Source organism: Macadamia integrifolia, chromosome 10 (assembly GCF_013358625.1).
Source record: "Macadamia integrifolia cultivar HAES 741 chromosome 10, SCU_Mint_v3, whole genome shotgun sequence".
Classification (NCBI taxonomy): Eukaryota; Viridiplantae; Streptophyta; class Magnoliopsida; order Proteales; family Proteaceae; genus Macadamia; species Macadamia integrifolia.
Genome location: NC_056566.1, coordinates 1,247,759 through 1,267,915, shown reverse-complemented (window position 1 = coordinate 1,267,915; position 20,157 = coordinate 1,247,759). Strand labels below are relative to the sequence as shown.

The 20,157-nt window shown below is 47.3% G+C and overlaps 3 protein-coding genes across 3 annotated transcripts; 2 read left to right on the top strand and 1 right to left on the bottom strand.

Moving 5' to 3' along the window:
- Nucleotides 1-7,789: 7,789 nt before the first annotated feature.
- LOC122091541 (uncharacterized mitochondrial protein AtMg01410) lies at nucleotides 7,790-8,587 on the bottom strand. Its single transcript, XM_042661556.1, has one exon. It carries the CDS (start codon nucleotides 8,585-8,587, stop codon nucleotides 7,790-7,792), a length of 798 nt encoding a protein of 265 aa, XP_042517490.1.
- Nucleotides 8,588-11,764: 3,177 nt separating this feature from the next.
- LOC122091540 lies at nucleotides 11,765-13,036 on the top strand. The gene has a single exon (XM_042661555.1). It carries the CDS (start codon nucleotides 11,765-11,767, stop codon nucleotides 13,034-13,036), a length of 1,272 nt encoding a protein of 423 aa, XP_042517489.1.
- Nucleotides 13,037-17,688: 4,652 nt separating this feature from the next.
- On the top strand, nucleotides 17,689-19,005 carry LOC122091539. The gene is made up of 2 exons (XM_042661554.1): nucleotides 17,689-17,789; nucleotides 18,369-19,005. Exons 1-2 carry the CDS (start codon nucleotides 17,689-17,691, stop codon nucleotides 19,003-19,005), a joined length of 738 nt encoding a protein of 245 aa, XP_042517488.1.
- Nucleotides 19,006-20,157: the final 1,152 nt, after the last annotated feature.

Sequence of the window (20,157 nt, the reverse complement as noted above, 5' to 3'; positions counted from 1 at the left end):
GGCAGAAGGCATTCGGAGAATGAACGAATTCTGCAGGATCGATGGCGCTTTTTTCTTCTTGATGGCGGCGACCAAAACCCTAAGAGAGCTCCCGCTCTGATACCATATCATGGTTTCGGTAAAGCTTTCTCGGTCGAGCCCTCTTACGTAGCTTAGTCACTATTACTCCATCTCATTTCTTTCCCATCATCGGCCGAGCATTAGGATCAACTGGTTGGATTGGAGCAACCATTATCTACAACTGGAAGCACATTAGTAGCTGCGTAACCATAGGAGCTTTCCATCGGTAAATCGTTCTGTCCCAGCAGACGTAGCTATGTTGGTAGGCCGGCCGGCCTACCTAAGAAGCCTTAAGAGCAGCACCTTTTTATATTTTTATATAAGTCAGTCGTATCTCGTCAGTACATCTTCTTCCTTTGTCCCCCATCCGATATAATAGAAATTTTATATCACTCTGATCACTTCGATCATTGGAAAAGGTGATGCCCCTAATCTCAAAAATGAATATAAATCTTTTTTTCTTTCTTTTTTTAGTATTTTGTATATAAGAGAGATATGTGCCTCATCAATCGGGAACACTTCCCACCGCCTGAATTAGGACCTGAAAGAATCCGGTGTACCGATTCTAAAGATGCGGAGATGCATATCAGTGCTGAAGTACCAATTCCCATAACTCATTCATGTTGTTCTTCATTCACACGTATTGTTCGTTCACGGGTCCGTGTTCACCAGTCAATATAGGTGGTCCGGTCGCCGATCAGATCTCAGAGATTGACCAGCTGGCTTGGTTTGGCTATTCATCTCTATTGAATAGGTTAGCCTGCGCGCTTCTCCTAGGCTTCAATTCAAGTAACCCTCCTGACGGCTTAGGCTCCGCTTCCCAGTCGTCGACGTTCCCCCCCCCCCCTAAACGAGTAAGGCCGTCCTTGTGATGGTTCCCTGGGATCGAATATTCCCACCGTCTACGTTGCCAATTGACGATGTATCGTCGTGTCGGGGCAGCTATAGGGCCCTTTCTAACGCTCTGTTGTACAGGAAGCTGTATCGAACGTGCAGATGAGAGCCCCGTCCTACCTACTAGCTAATAAGGTTGAAAGAAACGATGCGTCGAGCAAGCAGCGCGACCCCCGGTTCTACTTCACTAAGCCCCGTGCTTGTCCAAGGAGGAAGCCCATCCCACCAACTTGAATCACCTTTGTGAAAGTATGCCTTTTGCGAATAACACGGACGAAGGAGCTCAACAAACGTGACCGGGCTGCTCATGTTTCTACAACAAAACAATTTCATTGCCTTTCTTTCTTCTTTCTCAAAACACCTTGATGGAATTTAGAGCAAAAGCAAATCAAACCCTACCCGTTCGAATGAATCGAAGAATGAATAGTGCCGGCCCAAACTAGCTGGGATTTTGGGGGTCACCTTGCAGCCCTTTCCTCCAATCGAGTTGCAGTTGGCCTTGTTTCAGTCAGAATGAGTCCCCGGGACCCTATCTTTAGTAGGTTCCTTAGTCTTCGCTCTCAACAACTAGTACGCCCTGTTCTCGAAAGCCGAAGAGCAGCTAAACTCAACTATCATAGGCTGGGGCTGGCCGGCCAGGCAATGAAATTGTTGAAGGACGGACTCGTCAGACTGAAAAGCAGCCTGCATTTGTTGACTAAAAGCCAAAGCTTCACACAAACCCAATGCCGATGTGAGACAGAAAGCAACACACACAAGCAAGGGATTGTAATTGCAGTGGGAATTCACTAAAGCTAAAGTAAGTGAATACCTTGTTCTTTGATTTCCCTCAAACAAGCAGATATTCTCGAAAGCCTCACGCAAGCCTAGAAGCTTGAAAGCCGATTCCTTGTTGTTCAAACTCGAAAGCTGAAGAGACCCAAAAGCCTATCTCGAAACCTGCGAGTGGCGCTGTTAAGCCCACGAGCCTTGTCTGAAGTTCTCTGTAACCTAGCCACTCGAAGAGGTTAACTCCCCTATCGACAGCCAGGACAGATCATAGGCCAGAAACTGGCAAGCCTAACATCAGCTGATCTACGACCACCCTGGGTTTGGGTTTCTAAGTGACCAATCTTTAGGCTGTCCCTATGGATGACTTCCAGGTCATACTCGGTATGGAATTCTTGCACACTGCAAAGGTTGTCCCAATGCCATTTCTTGGCTCTATATGCATGATGGGTGAGAAAGCTTAGCTCGAAGAGCTTTCTCCGCACAGGCTACACAAGCCTACACTGGGCGCACTCTCGGTTTCATGAGTGTTCATGTTTGGTTCGGGGCAACGCATCTTCTAATGATTGTTCTATGGTGGGTGTCGTGCTTCTGTCCGACCGGCTGATATAACATTTGCTTCTTCTATGGGCCGGTATCACGCCTTCGCTATCGCCCCTCGCTCCTTCATGAAGAAGGTTCATCCGAGCAAGATGCACTTTCTAGGGCTCTGTGGGCATAGCTTGATGGTCACGTAGTTACGGATGGCGGTTTTTATGTAGTAGCCGGTCACACGGATTCTGTCTCGTGAACGGATCGCGGGGCTACCACTTATGTCTCTTATGCTTGCGGAGTTCAGGTTCCTCAACCACGGGGTAATGGCTCTATTACCACTGGAAGGTATGCTGTAGGGTGCACAGGATACAGCTATGGCTATCAAACTGGATCCCCGGAATTGGTCCCAGGTCAACTGGCTTAGGCGCTGGATTCGGAACCACACGAAGAGAACTTCTACACCGTTCGTACGTATCACAACTCGTCTGAATGGCATGGTTCTCTGTGCCATCTGAACTGCAGTGGGTGGGGAATGCGGAATGGATAGCTGGTTCTTTCGAATAGGAGCCCCGGAAGGGATAACGCTTCTGGGGTGGCAGTGGGTTGAGTGTTACACGGGGAATAGGGGAAATATAACATTTCAACGGGCCTTTATATACGGGAAGAGAGAGGGAAAGGGCAGAGCGAAGGGATAGCTGGGTAGCTAGCCCGAGCGATAGAGCTGGCTGTGTCTCCGGCATTGGTCAGTCAACCCGGCCCTCCCTCTGGTCGGTCGGTTTTGTCTTATCTGATAGACTAGAAGTTTCATTCCGAAGTTCGTATCACTTGTCTGATATCTCGGGTCAGACGTCTTTGATGACCTAGGCTTTGACTGTTTGCATTGGAAATAAAAAAATTCCTCTACCCTCGCTATCAACTTAACCCCCCGGATCTAACTTTTACAGAATTGAAAAAAAGAGGGATTTTTATTATCGAACCAGTTCGTCTGTCTATAAAATGGGATGGACAATTTCTTATGTATCAAACCATAGGTATTTCATTGGTCCATAAAAGTAAGCACCAAACTAATCAAAGATGGCGAGAAAAAAGATATGTTGATAAGAATGATTTTGTTGCATCCATTGCAAGACATGAAAATATGCTTGGGAATGGAGGCGAAAATCATTATGATTTGCTTTTTCCTGAAAATATTTCATCGCCTAGACGTCGTAGAGAATTGAGAATTCTAATTTGTTTCCATTTTTGGAATGGGAATGTTCTAGATAGAAATCCAGTATTTTGTAATGGGAACAACGTAAGGAACTGTGGTCAATTTTTGAATGAGGACAAAGATGTTGATAGAGATAGAGAGAAATTCATTAACATGAAATTTTAGTTCTTTCTTTGGGTCAATTATCGATTTGAAGATTTAGCTTGTATGAATCGCTATTGGTTTGATACCAATAATGGCAGTCGTTTCAGTATGTCAAGGTGCGAAAGCCGCACGATTGAAAATTAGTTGATGGTACATTTCCCTATATATCCCGTGCCATATCTGATATATGAAGGCAAACAGATGTACACACGCGTTGTGTTACATTCCATTCTGGTACATGATTCAATGACGTGATTTGGCCTGAAAGAAGCGCTCCTGCTGTCGTACTGCAGAGACCACTCCTTTGTGCTTTTCACCTGTCTGTTACTAGGGTTAGGAAAATGGTGGATGGTCATTCCTGACCCATTATTTACCCATCCCCAATATTGGTGCTCACCAGAGATGGCTAAACTGATTAAGGAAGCGACAGGTGAGACGTGCGCTCTTCGGCAATTAGGATTTTATTGTCCGCATGCTAGCCACATCCATGATCGCGTTATGGAAGCTTTCACCGAGCCGGAAGTCTATGATCCGCTCGGATTAAAATCAAGCGCTCGCACTGTCGGTTTAGCTGTATTGATAGGAGTCATGGTAGTTAGTTTCGCTTTGGGAGATTCTGTAACGGAGGCGGGAACTCTCTTGTAGAGCTTTTTATTCATATATTGGCATGCGTGGAAGTGCACCTACTCTCTTCTCTTTTACTTTGTTTTCGATGGAAGTTGAAGACGGTCTTGTCCATTTAGTTAAAGTACCGAACAAAGAACCACCACTGAGACATTCAGTGTTTGCGCGCGTTGTTCCTAAGTTTTTTACCTGACTTCCAGATAAAAGAAAGATAGAAAGGTGTCAGGTTCACTCATGTTCATTGCGAGCAAAAATTCCAGTCCACTCCACAAATGAGAACCCCCTTTTACAGAAGGAGAATGACAAAGAAAGCGAATACAAAAGAAAGCGAATGCAAAAGCAAGAAGAAATATCGTATTATAAAGGATAGCGAACTTGAGTTGATTAAAAAAAATGAGAAGTATCATCATAGAATAAGAGGAAGGGCGCGTTAGCGCATCCACCAAGCAACTCCATAGCGCGCTAGCGCGCCAGAACAAGCAAGGGATGAGCCCAATGGAGAGTCAGGCGCGCGCCAGAACAAGCAAGTCCTTCCGCGCCCTAGCTGATCTACGACCAAAGAAGCAACGGCTGAGCTGATCTACGACCACTCTCTCCCGGTGGTCGAGCTGATCTACGAGCACCGTTGCGCGTTTGTGATCTACGACCACCCTGGGTAAGGCTTTTCTTGCTGCGTTAGCATGCTTTGACGCGGTAGCGCAGTAGTTTTCTTGCTCCAGAGCCCCTACTCGAGTAAGGCGCGCGAAGACGTTGCGCGTTAGCACGCGCATCCGTCTTCTTGCTAGGTGGGAATAGTTCAAGAAAGAGAAGGGGAAGAAGCGGGGTAGAGGAATTGGTCGACTCATCAGGCCCATGACCTGAAGACTGCAGGTTCGAATCCTGTCCCCGCCTAATCACAGTCTCAAGTTTGCCGCTCTTCGAGTAAAGAAAGAGATTGAGAAGCCGAGGACCAGTAGAGCCTGCGCGGCCGGTAACCCATTGGTGTAAGATCCTTTACGAACTGGAAGAGCAAAGCCAGACTTCTCGGAGGCTTAACGTAATTGATTGCGTCGCTTCAAGTGTGATAGTAGATCGAGAAAGCAGCGCCCAAAGTGCCAAGCATTCGAGGAACGATAGTGTCCCGCGTGGCCGGTCAACGTCTGGCTAAGATCCGTTCTTGCTTAGAAGCGCACAATCCATTTCGTAAAGCTTTCCACAGCACGGGAGATAAAGTTCTTTGATCAAGAAAAATTTCTAACTAAGAAAGCAGTCTACTCATGTACTCTAGCTTCGCTAATGAGATAAGGTAGTTGGCTTACTTGCTTGTTAGAGGACAGGTAGTTTACTACTTGCTGTTGTTAGAGAGAAGGGGATGCTTGTGTATGGATGGAACTAAGAGCTTAGGGTTCAGAGCGAGCTAGCGACTAGAGGAGAATTAGTATCGGATAATCAGTAGGGTAGCCTATTCGTTAACTGGATCTCCTACCTCTACTTTTAGGGAAGGTTGTATTGAAGACACCACACTTAAGAAAAGAGCATATGACTAGCAATAGTCGTTCCCCCTGTCTCGCTCATCACTGCTTGCTTGAGATCCTGGTCTGCATCCAGAGAAGGGGCCAACGCTGTTCACGCCTTGCCCAGGCCGATTGGCAGCACTGGCCAACCGGTCCACGCTCCCGATCCCAAGTTGACATGATTGCCACAAGCAACCTAGCTTTGAAATCCTTTGCTTTCAACCGTTGATTTTGTCAAATGCTCGAGGTGGAAGCCTTTGATTAGTAGGAGAGTAGGCGCCAACCCAATACGAATGCCAACAATCTGGTCTAGTCAACTCGCAAGCAACTTAAGGAAACGCTACGCCATTCAGCGGGATGGATGGTCTATATATGAACACGGGCACAGGATGAGCAACTCTACCAGTCTTTTGTCAACTATCGTTGTTACGCATCCATTCCCGAGGCTGGAGCCTTTGATTAGTAGGGGAGCAGGCGCCTTACCAAGCGCACGTCCGGATTCGAGGTTTCAGCAAGCAAGCCACTTCGGAAAGGCCATTCCATGAGGCCTTGGAGAATGAGAATCACTATCCACGGAACACCACCTTCTATATCAATCATAGCAATCACCAAGTCAGGACTTGAAAATCAGCCAGATTCAGAGCGCGAAAACAGAAAGGATGGAGCCCCCATTATATAACCGGTCAGTCACATCACGCTACCAAGATGAAAGCCTAAACGAAACCAATACGAGCAAGCAGACCAGCGACTAGAGGAGACGACCTGATGCCCGTCCTAACAGTCAGACAGCCCAGTGAGAACCCAGCTTGACTGCACCAAACTGAAACGAACTACTACCGAGGCGACGATCCCCAAAAAAGGGGGAACCATGACCGGCACAGGATCTTTGCAACCGCAGGGAGACGCTTTTGTCACTCGCTAGGAGGTCAGAAAAGAGGCGCTGCACGGGAAGCCTTTATTTGACTAAGAATCATAAAGATAATTTTCTGCACTAAGCTTTCCCCACGGAGCGGTTTTGTCTGTATTAACTTTGCTTTGTTGTATCTTTTTGTTTTCCCCGGGTGTTCTTTGGAGACAGCGGGTCCGCTACCCGTTAGATCCAAAGAATACGGCTTATGCAAACGAAGATCTGGATTGGTTTGAGAAGTGGGTCGGACCCAACATAATATTTTAGCGTCAGGCGTGGTACGTTTTAGCGCTAGTACTCGGACTTTCCAGTGAGGTGACGAAGGTTCTTATTCGGACAAGACATTGGAAAGCGGCCTACCTTACCAATGGGTGACGGGGAGGACTCGCCCGTTTCCAGTGATCACAGAGTCTAGGTAGTTCAGCTCCTTTATTTATCGTTCGCGCCATACACGGCAACTTGGTACGGCCTATTCGATTGAGAGGCATTACTCTCTTACGGGCAACCGTATCCCACAGTATCCGTAAGCTTTCAACCCTAGGGAAGGAGGGAAAGAATCATTCCGTGAGTCGGCGGAACTTTCTTTGCCGCTCCAAGCCCCTTAGCAACGCTTTCATCCGGAGCGCAAACCTGCAATTATTCGATCCCCGATTGCATACGGAGCCCCTTTTTCCCGAGGGAACCAACGGGCCTATTTGGTATTCCTGAGTGCAAACCGGCATTATTCGTCCGCTCGAAACGACTTGCAAAGCCTCAGTCCTTAGTCATTTGAAGATTTTAGGGAAAGGAGAGGAAAATTTTGATTGCCCTGAAGATCCGACCGAGCGACCGGACTCGCGAGGGAGGCATGAACTGCGAATGTAGTAACCTAGACTTGTAAGTGTCCAACCATCGAGATGTTTGAGTTTGAGGGGCTCGAGTGTGGTTGGCGAACTGCCTAAGCAAGTTCCATGTCCCTGAAATTCTCAGGCCGATGTATCGGGATTTGTTAGCCTGAATTTCAGACACATGCCGAGAAACTGAGGCGGGTGGGGGTACAATAGGCCCGAATTAGCGTCAAATCCGCATCTTATGGGCGCCAACAGTGTTATATCACCCAGTAATGAGCCGCCCTGAGGTCTGAGACGTCCGTGAGAGCGTCTGATCACGTGTTGCCTAACGTGAACCGTATCCGTTCTCGCCAGGATACGGAGGGATGGGTGAATAAACTAGCCCTCCAATCCTAAGGAGAGAAGAGAAGCGCCTACATGGGTACTTCTCTTGAATCGCCATAAGACCAAAAGGGTGACCGGCACCACACAAAGTCCGAAAGGAAATTGGGGAAATATCCTTCCTCCCCTCTCGGACACGAAACCGCTTAGCAAACTCGAAAGCACCGACATCGGAAATCAACGATTTCAGATAAGATATCGGAACCTCAAGCTTACTAAGAGACTCCTCGTAGTGCCGGGCAACTACTGGATCTCCGATAACCACATCGTCGCCGAGAATGGCATAGTTGGAAAACCTTTTCCCCGGATACGCTAATTCAGCGCAATACCACACCAATACATGGTGAGATAAAGAGAACAGGGCCCAAGAAGAGTAATAACCCAAGGGTTGGCCCACAACAAAACTAATACTCCTAGAGGGACAACGTGCCCGTAAATCGAACAAGTTAATTCCCAATGTGGAGTTAACTACAGCTGAAGCCAACGAAGGCCCAAAAAGGCATTCAAACACTCGATAAATGAAATGCAACGGAAACCTATCCGTGGCAGATTTCAAATCGAAGCTAAATACATTCTTGAAACCTACCAACCGTTTCAAAGGTGCTGTTTGATCGAAGGTCCCATCATTGGGGATACGACGTAAAACAGCCATAGCCCACTCATGATAAGGATACAGCAACCTTTGTTTTGTATAGTTGCCAATGGCAAATATTCTCCTCTTCCCAGCACCCTCACAAGCCATCCCTATACGACCACACTTAAACATCACGTCTGCCTGGGTAGGAGACGGGAGATAAGGACCAACACCCGCTCAAACCAATCCAAATCTGAGTTGGTAAAGCGAGTGTTATTGGGGTCGAAAGCGAACCGAACTCTATGGGGCCACAGAACACCAGGAGAGAAATGATCCTGTCCTGCATGAATTTGTTCCAGCAGGAAAGTCAAAGAAAAGAGCTCGAAGTGTAGGGCGGTAAACAACGACTTGTGTATAGCAAATCGCCGAACCACGTCTAGAACCCCCTTCTCCTCAGAACCATCCAACAACCCGAGCTCACAAGCCCATTTAACTAACGAGTTTGTCGGTATCGCTTTCCAGGTAGGAACCCACTCCATTCCCTGGTAAACAGGAATGGAACGGATAAACGGGCAATACCTATCAAAAAGTGACTTCATTTTTGTTTTCACTTTTGAAACGAACCCGACAATGGAATCTAAATCAGTAGCAGGTGTACTAATCGAGCTAAACGTGGCGCTTGATATTTTAGGCGCTAGTTCAATTAGCTTAGCCAACGAGAAGAACGACAAGTACAACTGCACTAACAGATCCGCACGGTCGTCTCTCCGCCGTATTCTCATACGGTAGAAAGATGGTATGATCCGGGGTAAGCCCGTCCTCGTAAGAGCGATAGGCACAGGTAGTAAGGAATGTTTAAACTTAAGGGTCCCGTAACTCATCTGCAAAGATGAGGAACACTGCTTCAAATACAAAGCAGTGAATAACGGACCCGATTTCCTTACTAACCGTATAACCTCTTTGCTGAAGAGGTAAGCAGCAATACAAATCTCCTTGGACAGACCATCGAAGATTATCAAGGAGGCTTTTCCGCAAAGCCCCTGGATAATCGAAGACCTTCGGATAGCCTTCTGCCACCGAATTGGTGAAAGGTGCAGAGTAATATTAAACAGTTCTCTGTTTAGTATATTCATTGTATTCCATTATTATATTGGGATCCTTTAACGGCACAGTAGCCGCCCATGGTATTTCTACCTAACGGGAAGAGGGTCCCGAATAACAGTCTTATACTCGATTCTCCCTTTCCAAGCCCATCCAGGTCAGCCCTATGCTCAAGGCCCAACAGACAGTCCCATCCATGAATCAATACACCCCATTTCCCAAGGACCCATCCCCGCAAACGTGGTTCTTGAGGGCATGGATTCGGGTTATGGCTCAGATCCACATCCAGTTGGACCTCACCCAGTCCTAGCCCTATCAACCCAGCCTGACGTTAAAGCCCTCATTCAGACTGTGGAGTCCATCTCCACCCCAACCAGCACTTACAAGAGAAGGGCTTCGTTACGAGAACTGGAGGAGCACCAGCATGTTGCAGCAGCTCCAAGTGCACCCGATCATGAACATGACCAGAAGAAGCAGAAAATCCTTGATCCGATTTCTGAGGCGCAGGTGGTTGGCCGGACTCAACCACCCCAACAGCCATGATCGCCATAGCTCTCAACTGCCGGGGAATTGGTCGCCCCTCGGCAAGACGGGAACGTAGTTCCCTCTCTCGAACTCACAGACCTGTTTTGATGTTCCTTTGTGAAACCAAGTCTGCTTCTACAAATCTTTCCTCTCTGTGTCGCAGACTCTATTTTGATCACTATATCTGTGAAGCTGCAACTAACAGAGCTGGTGGACTTCTCCTTTTTTGGAAAGATTGTTTGCAGGTGGAACTGTTATGGCGGAGCTCGTGGTGTTTGCATGCGCTGGTCACTTGTACCACCTCCTCTCAATCTTGGCTATTTACAGCAGTTTATATGAGCTCCAATTTGAATCTCAGAAGCTGTCAATGGCGCTCTCTCCACCAGCTGCTCCCTTCCATCGACAAGCCGTGGCTTCTTGTGGGCGATTGGAACTCTTGTCTTTCTGCTCAAGAAAAGAGGGGTGGTCGGCCGTGCACTAGTTCACAAATATCTCCGTTTCTGGAATTCTTCAACGAAGCGGCTTTGGTCGAACTGCCTTTCACTGGGCCGGTCTACACTTGGGATAACAGACAGATTGGACACCGCCGAATCGAAGAGAGATTGGATCGCTTCCTGTCCTCCCCGGACTGGCTCGCAGCGAATCCAAATGCAATTGTCCAGCACCAACAAGTCACCAGTTCAGATCACAAGGCCTTAATACTGAGCACCGAACTCCAACAACCTTCCCTTCCCAGGCCTTTCCGCTTTGAAGCTTTCTGGGTTCAGGAACCCTCCTTCCATGACCTCGTCGCCCAGGCTTGGACCGTTCAAGCCTCCGGATCTCCATCTCATATCCTCCAACAGAAGCTCTTCAACCTCACCAAAGTTCTTCGTCAGTGGAATCGACACGAGGTGGGCAGACTTCATCACCGGATTAGCCTTCTCCGCACCCTTCTTAATGAGCTGCAAGCAATTCCTCATCATCTCAGAGAAGAAGGATGGTATCTTCATGAAAAACAAGTCATTGCAGATTTGAAGCGCAATATAGTCCAAGAAGAGAAGATGTGGGAGCAAAAATCGAGAGTTAATTGGATTGTTAATGGTGATTCCAACACTCGTTTCTTCCACCTAACCACTCTCAAGAGAAGGGCCCGCAATAGAATTTCTACCCTCAACCATCAAGGCCTAACTCTCACGGACAGAGAAGACATTGCTCAAGCTTTCCAGTCCCACTTCCAGAGCATATATACCTCATCTCATGCCTCCATCGATGATGAATATTTTGTCCCCATTCGAGGTCGGGTTTCAGAAGAAGACAACCTCTTCCTCCTTCAGCCGCCTACAGGAGAGGATATCAAACGGACTGCTATGCACATGCCTGCAGGTATGGGACATCATCGGCCCTCACATCACTGAATCAGTCTTGCAATTCTTTGAAACTGGCTGCTTTTCCAAGCACCTAAACAAGACAACTATTACTCTGATCCCTAAGGTCGAGTTCCCTTCTTCTATCAATGACTTTCGACCTATCAGTTTATGTAACTTCGCCTATAAAATCATCTCCAGCCTTATTGTGGCTCGACTACAGCCACTTCTGCATAAACTGATATCCTTTAACCAGAATGGCTTCATTAAAGGGCGACACATACAGGACAATGTGCTTATCTGTCATGAAATCCTGCACTGTATCAAGAGGAAAAGAAAAGGTAACCATGGCCTCATGTCAGTCAAATTAGACATGAGTAAGGCATACGATCGCCTCGAGTGGAGCTTCCTCCGGAAGACCCTACTACACTATGGTTTCAACTCGACTTGGGTTGACCGGGTGATGTTCTGTGTTGAATCACCTCAACTGGCCATCTTATTAAATGGGTCTCCGCTTAATTTCTTCACTCCTTCTCGAGGTCTTCGTCAGGGGGATCCTCTCTCTTCATACCTTTTCGTCCTATGCGAGGAAGTGTTATCCTCTCATCTGGCCATTGCTCTTCAGCAGCAGATAATCCATGGCATTAAAATCTCCAGGCACAGCGAGGCCATCTCTCACATGGCCTTCGCTGATGACTTAATCCTTTTTGGAAGAGCTACTATTCAGGAAGCCAGAGTCTTTCAGTCCATCTTGGAAGCCTACTGCGCTCGTTCCGGGCAGTCTCTCAATGTTAATCAAACTCGGGCCCAGTTCAGTCCGAATGTGCCCTCCTCTCTCAAAAGACAACTGCACGAGAGGTTTAAGATCATACCCACTTCTAGATTGGACACTTATTTGGGTATTCCATTTGTGGCTGGTAAACTGAGCAAATCCCACTGCCAGGATCTCCTCCACCGAGTTAACTCCAAGTTGAGTGGATGGAAAGCCAAGTATCTCAGTTCCGCAGGCAAGCACACTTTGATTCAGTCCACCTTATCAGCCATGCCGCAATATTTCATGTCTTGCTTCCAATTACCATCTTCGGTTCTGAAAGACCTCGATTCTTCAAGCCGAAAATCTTTCTGGTCAAGTGGTGACAAGTCATTGGTTCCCACAATTAGTTGGCATTCCATCTGTCGCACTAAAAAGTCGGGTGGTTTAAATTTAAGGCTATCCACCAACATGAATCTCTCTCTGCTTGCTAAAAAGGCGTGGGAACTCCTGTCCCCAAGTGACTCCCTATGGGGCCGCCTGATGAAAGCAAAATACTTCCCCTCATGTGACTTCCTCCATGCCACTTGTCCTCGCAATGCCTCTTGGGGATGGAAATCTGTTTTCAAAGCTCGGGATCTCCTCTTCAAGGGTCTCTTTATCCGAGTTGGCCACGGCCGCAGCATTAACCCGTGGATCGATCCCTGGATTCCACGTCTCCCCCCTTCCCTCGCCCCCTATCTTCTTCCCCCCGACGCGCCTTCTTCAGTGGCTGATTTCATTGATCCCGCCACTAGAACCTGGAAGGCCTCCGTTGTTCGGTTTTGGTGGCCGCCCGAGCATGCAGACGCGATCCTCTCCATCCCTCTCTCAATCCATGAAGAAGAAGTTTGAAATTAATGATCTTGATAACCTTAAATCTTTTCTGGGAATAGAAGTGGCTAGATCAAGGAAAGGAATAGTCTTGAACCAAAGGGTGCTGCTTCACTCTTGACATGCTAAAAAGCACTGGCATGTTAGAAAGAAAACCATGTTACTTTCCAATAGAACAGAATCATCAGCTATGCAAAGACAAAGGTGAATTGATCAAAGATGTGACTATGTACAGACGTTTACAACGGAGGGAGCCCCTATTTGAGTAAGCTGATCGTAGACCACCGTTGTTATTGTAGCGAAGCGAGGCTTTTCACCGACTGATAATACCACTAAGTCAGTAGTAGTCCCAAGAAGAGGAGACTTCCTATGACATTCTCAACTCATACCGGGGATATCACTAGTGAAGCCTTACCTTCAGTTAAAGATTAGAAAAGCCTTCGCCCTACTAATAGTCCTTCCTATCTCGGATTCGTTGAACTTTCACTCGAGCTTGAGTCTTCGCTTGATTTCAATCTCAACAAAGAAATGAAAGCATAACTCTTTGCTTGTTGTCCTCTTACTCTTTTAGCCTGCCTTGTGGAGGTCTCTCGGGTGTCTACGGGAGATCCGATCAGTCTCAAGAGAATTTCCGATCTTCCACTAAGAAAGGTATCGTCACGACCAGGTCTCGGGGCTCCCACTGCTTGGGAGATTTTCTCTTCATCCGGGGGTTCATTTCATTCATTATGAACTCAAAAGTGTAAGGCTGATTAGTTAGGTCTTAAAAACTTCATAGAATTCATGATCAGCCATTCCATTTGTGCTTTCAGCAAGTAGGCGACGCGAATCTATGGTTTCTATGTTTCAATCGGATACCAATTGCTTGGATGCGTTTGAAAGCCTCGAGATGACTCTTGCAGAAAAAATTTTTTCTTGTTGGGAAAGGTTTGTCTTGTGTCTCCGTAACAAATGGTCCATTTATTGATGGGCGAACGACGGGGATTGAACCCGCGCGTGGTGGATTCACAATCCACTGCCTTGATCCACTTGGCTACATCCGCCCCTACCCCCGCACAGGTTTAAGTCTCTATCTACGATCAGATCCTTTCTGAACCCCCCTATGACCGCTATCAAAGAGAAGCTTTTTCCTATACTATAGTTGCATGCAAGTCTATTGTTGTCTTTCGGAATTAGGGGAAGCAAAGCTTCAACAAGGCGCGGGCAGCCCTGGCAAAGCTTCAAACAAAGAGGTTGGGCTGTTCACTTCATTGATTTGACTTCACTTTACTTAAGATTAAAGATAGGGGCCGGGCGGGCAGTGAAGGCTCGTTTAGTAGACAGCGAGCGAGCAGCAAGCTACGGCGAAAAGCAGCGAGCTCCGCTTTCAGAAGCGAGCCAGAGTAGCGCGCTAGCCTTTTTCCGCAGGCTGCTCTGCTAGTTGTAGCGCGCTAGCGCGCGGAGACTCTATCATGATCTTACGAATCTACAACTCTCTTTACTGAGCGAGACTCCATCCTTACGCTCCGAGACAGCATCCGAGAGAAGCGATAGGTTGGTTAAGCGGGCCCATGCCTGACTCATATACCTCCCCCCTGACCTCCCCTCTATCCAGTTTCGGGAAGTAGCAGGTCCTGTCTGACTAAACTCTTTCTATCAGTACTTGTAGATCTTTTGGGGATTTGTTCGTTTGCCATCCAGAGCCAAGTCCAAGTATAGTAGAGATAGGTCACCCTCAAATATCTTGATTTCGCTGAGTTGAATGTTAAGGAGTTAGTGTCCCGGTAAGTTATCCGGTTCAGTTAGCTAGATGATTGATTAGTGAGGTGCAATCGTGAGGTGTTTCCAATACAATAAAGGATCGGATGCTGGATTCCGAAAGGAACATAATGGGATGTCGGGCTCATACCTCTGCTAAACAACTGCTCTTCGATCCCGATCTGCTGCCTTCGCACAACCGGCACTGGCTCTGTCGATGCTGCTGGCCTCGACCAGTCCACTAGAATGGTTGGATTAAAAAAACCTACTATCCCTAGAAGCTGATGTTGGTTGTTGGCCCGGCCCGATCTCAATCCCCCACTGCCCCTGGCTTGGCCCCACTTCTGGGACAGATTCCACTCGATCTGACTCTGGAAATGAATCTGTCACTGGGTCTTGTCTCTGTACGAGCCTATATCCAGGTGGGCCTAGCAATGGAGTTTCCCTGGTAAACAAAGAACCCCATTTCGCCCCTATTTGAGTAAGGCCGACCAAGAGAAGCTTCTGTTGATCCCGTAGATTACGGCCTTGAACCAGTCCCCCCTTTACGTAATAGGGCAGCACCAGGCTAGGCTCGACTTGAACCACCGGGCTTACCCATTCATTTTTTTAGTAGATCATGCCTCCGTAGTTTTTGGTATTTAAGCCTTCCATTTATCTGCAACTTCTGGAACGGATGGGACTTTTCCCTCTCAAACTAGACTAGAATCAAGGAGGGTCGGCCCGGCCTGTGATCGTAGCCCGATAGCTATTCTTGCCCCAACTTAACCAATGGGGGTCCGGTAGTGCGGGGTAAGAATGAACAGAAGGCGACTAACCAATCTCTCTTTGAAACCAGATGCCCGGAGATGTTTGATTCGTAGGGCGGGGAAGAGGGCCGAAAAACGAAAACCAAGCCATAAGTTCTTCCATTACGGCTACTCCGAAATATTTCACTACCACCAACTCCATCCATTACTGGAGACGGAAGCAGCTATCCCTAATGCCTTGCCCCTCTCCCTCCAGTCGGGAGCTAAACCCTGGGAGTGAGAGAGATTGAATGACCTGGCAGGCGATAGTAGATTCAACCTTTATCGGCGATGGTCTGTCTCAAAACCGGGATATGCAAGCACGGGATTCCCTACTTCCGGATAGAGAGGCTTTTTCAAAACCATCCCCAACATTTCTTTCTGTTCCGCCGACTTCACGGCTCATTTACTATCTATTTCCATTCCCGGCTTTAAGACAAAGACGATGAGTCAGGGAAGGCTGGTATCGAATCCAACAATAGGGAGTATCGGATTTCGGATTCACGGTTTCAATCGGTCTACTCGCAGCTAGGGAGGAAATCATCGTTCAGTCAGTGGGCCAGCAGATCGAATCTCGAATCATCTTATTCCCCAAAGGCACCCAGCAAGAAGACGGATGCGCGTGCTAACGCGCAACGGATGAGCGCGCTAGCGCGAAGACGTTGCTTGTTGGATGGATAGTCTATTTTATCTCTTACTGCTGGGCTAGCGGATAGAATAAGTTCTGAGGCGGGAGAGGCAGTAGAGCGTCATGGATCGATACCAGATTTGGATTGAGGTCCCCGAAATGTATTCCTCCGAATCAATGAAGGGATTGACTGGATTGGAAAGGAATGAATGAAGAGTCAGTCGAATCTATAAAAAACCCTAACCCCTCATTCTCGATGAACAGTGGATAGAACAGCGGAGCGGATGAAGAGAAAAGGATTTTATTGTATTGAAGAGGTGGTTTATTTATCAATGAACACTGCCTTTTCCTCTCCTTATTAGGAGAGTGTCCAAGGACCCTTCGAAACCTTGAATGTTTACCCCGGTCCGAACCGGATAGAAAATCCCTTACGGGATAACATCTGATTGAATCCCTTCTGAATGCCTGCCTCTCATGAATTCCCTCCCGGAGACTGGAGTTGATCAACGGATACTGCTCAACCCCCCTTACTCCATACATAGGGGACCGATCCCTATCTATGGTCGATTTGATTGGCCTGCCCCGGCGGACTCCTCCATCCACTGAATCCCCTGGCCTACCTTAATCCCGAGGGAATGAAACTATCCCAAAGAATAGAACTCGGAAGGGAGAGGATGGGCATTGACAAATCTGTCTTGACTGGCTGGTCATCCGGCTGATGAGAAGAAGAGTTTTGGTTCTTATCGGTGACCCTCTCGCCCGAAAGAGGGTCACCTTCACAAACCCCGTTACGGCGGAGAAGGGTTTCGCCGAAGCAAGCCAAGCGCGCTTATAGTTCTTTTTTCTTTCATTTTTTTTTGTAATCGATGAAGGCACTTGCAACTATGCTTATCTACGAATTTATTTACTTTGAATTTATTACCGCCATGAATCCTTCTTTTTTCCGAGCCATTGGCTGGGCTTGTATGTAGGTGGAAGTTGTGTGTTTGTTTTGTTCGTGCAGTAAAAAATAACAGACTGTGAATAGCGACATCAAAGCACTCTCCGAGCGCCTCGTCATAGATGTCGATACATCTTACAACGCTCTTATTGGTCGTCCCTGGATGCACGATCATCACATTGTGCCATCCACTTACCACCAATGCGTCAAATACTCGTGGATAGGTAGGCAAGGACGCATAGTGGCGGACAACGAACAAGCAACTCCATGAGCCCCTACTCGAGTAAGGCGCGCGCCCAGCAAGAAAAGGCCTACCGCTATATAAACGGGCGTTAGCGCCCCAGCAAGCAAGAAGCCGGATGCGCCCCTAACAGAGTCAAGGCAACGGTGCTCTACGATCAGCTCGACCACCGGGAGAGAGTGCTCTACGATCAGCTCGACCACCGGGAGAGAGTGGTCTACGATCAGCTAGCCGTTGTATATAGTCGGGCCCTTGCTTGTTGCCGGAGTTTGCTGGCTCGCCTTTCGCTTCCGAGGGACGAAGAATCAGTTTGCTGACGCATTGGCCACACTAGCTTCCATGATCAGTATCCCAGAAGGTATTGATATCCGGCCAATAGAGATCGAAGTGACAGAGGATCCTGCATACTGTTTGGCAATCGAAGAAGGAGAAGCGGAAAGGTAAGCCGTGGTTTCATGACATCAAGACGTACCTGGAAGACAGAACCTTTCCTCCTGATGCCACGGCCACAGACCGAAGAACCATCCAGAGATTAGCCGCGCAATTCTTCGTCAGTGCGGGAACACTTTCTAAGAAGCCGTAGAATCATATCCTTTTGAAGTGTGTTGACGCCGAGGAAGCTAAGAAAGTCATGAGGGATGTACACGAGGGAGCTTGTGGTCCCCACATGAACGGCCATATGCTAGCAAAGAAGATTCTGCGTATGGGCTTCTATTGGATTGGTCAACAATGGAAAGCGACTGCTGCCAACATGTCCGGAAGTTTCATTTATGTCAAATTTACGCTGATAAGATCAATGCTCCTGCCACCGAGCTACATAATATGACAACTCCATGGCCCTTTTCGGTATGGGGTATGGACGTCATTGGGCCGATCACTCCTAACGCTTCCAACGGACACCGTTTCATTCTAGTGGCGATAGATTTTTTCACAAAATGGGTAGAGGCAGCATCATATGCCAACATCACACATACACACGTGCAGAAATTCATAAAGCATAACATCATCTGCCGATACAGCCTCCCCAACGAAATAATCACGGATAATGCGATAAATTTGAAGAACAAGCAAATGAGGGAGATGTGTGAACAGTTCAAAATCACTCACCGCAACTCCTCTCCGTATCGCCCAAAAATGAATGGTGCTGTTGAAGCTGCAAATAATAACTTAAAGAGGATTATCAAAAAAATGGCAGTGACATACAAGGACTGGCACGACATGCTTCCATATGCTCTACACGCTTATCGCACCTCAATCCGAACATCAACCGGTGCCACTCCATATTCTCTCGTATACGGAATGGAGGCTGTCCTCCCGATCGAGGGTGGTCGTAGATCAGTCCCCTCTCTGCGCGTTTTGATGGAAGCTGAACTTGAAGAAGCAGAATGGGTGAGAGCACGATATGACCAGCTTAATCTGATCGAGGAAAAGCGCCTAAACACGATTTGCCATGGCCAGTGTTATCCAAGAAGAATAGCACGGGCTTATGACAAGAAAGTTCGACCTCGAAGTTTCAAAATTGGGGATTTAGTGCTCAAGAAGATCCTAGGAAGACCCACGGGGAAAATTCAAGCCAAACTACGAAGGTCCCTATTTTTTGGTAAAAAAGGTATTTTCTGGAGACGCGCTTATTCTTACCTATATGGATGGATATGAACTTCCTGAGCCAGTAAACTCCACTCCATGATGGTAAAAAAACTATGCTTGAATATTTTAAGAGTTTCGAGATGTACCGATCAATCTTGAAATGAAGAGAGGCCATTTTTGGTGTTCCCATCAATGCATTTTTATCCCTTTGCTTAACCACGTTGAGCCTTTATTTCCTTTCTGAAACCCAAAACCAGGGCATTTCCACCCGGGCATTTTTTGTAAATATTACACTACACGGGCATTTTAGGAATTTTTTAGTCTTCTACTGGGGCATTTTGGCAGCCTAATGGCCGCCCTCATACTGGGGCTATTTTCACCCGGGAAAGAATTAGTTTCAGGTTATATATAAATATTTATTTATTTACTCATCTAATATATTGGCCTATGATGATAAATGACGGATTTTTCAAAAGCATTTTTGCAGAAAACAATAGAAAATCTTAGGCCAATAAATATAAAAACCTATTTACATTCCCAAGCTACTTTCCTTTTACATTACGATTTTTCCTACATCATCGGTACTCTCTCTACATCATGGCAAGACAAGCAAATACATGCAAAAAGGCAATAGTCTCCCAAAGAAGTCAGAATCCTCGCTAACGGTACTCGGGTCTCGAGCTCGAAGCCTCTTCCGAAGAAGCTTGTTGTCTGCCGACAATCGTGCAACTTCACTCTCCCAAAAACCTGCTCGGGCACAGACATATTGGGATGAGGCTCTCCCCCTCTCCAACTCTTCCACCTGCCTCTTCAACTCCTCATTCTCAATCCTTAACAGGGGCATCTCCTCACTCATCTCCTGTACCTGAATGCGTAGAGAATCATTTTCCATTTTCATTTGAATGCTATCGTTCAGCCATTTCTCATGAATTGCCTTATGCTGAAGGCGCTCATTAGCCAAAAAGTCCTCATATGACTCGTGAAATGCTTCTTTGCCCTTCTCGCTTTAGCAGGACTGAAAGGTAGAACGGCCACTCGTGAGATCCAACATCCAAAGAATAGACTGCCTAGTTGCCTGTACCGCCTTCTCTTCGGGCAATTCAAGTTCGATATCCGTCCGTTTCCACCATTCCCGGTTCTCCCAATCCTTGGACAATTGTGCGACTTTCTGGGCAGAGGAAAGGCCAAACTCGAGAAACTCATGAGAAATGACGTATAAGA

Coding starts and splice junctions, on each gene's coding strand:
- LOC122091541 (XM_042661556.1), bottom strand. CDS start 8,587: ATGGCTTGTGAGGGTGCTGGGAAGAGGAGAATATTTGCCATTGGCAAC.
- LOC122091540 (XM_042661555.1), top strand. CDS start 11,765: ATGAGTAAGGCATACGATCGCCTCGAGTGGAGCTTCCTCCGGAAGACC.
- LOC122091539 (XM_042661554.1), top strand. CDS start 17,689: ATGATCAGTATCCCAGAAGGTATTGATATCCGGCCAATAGAGATCGAA. Junction 17,790..18,368: donor GAAGAAGGAGAAGCGGAAAG/GTAAGCCGTGGT, acceptor CTGCCGATACAG/CCTCCCCAACGAAATAATCA.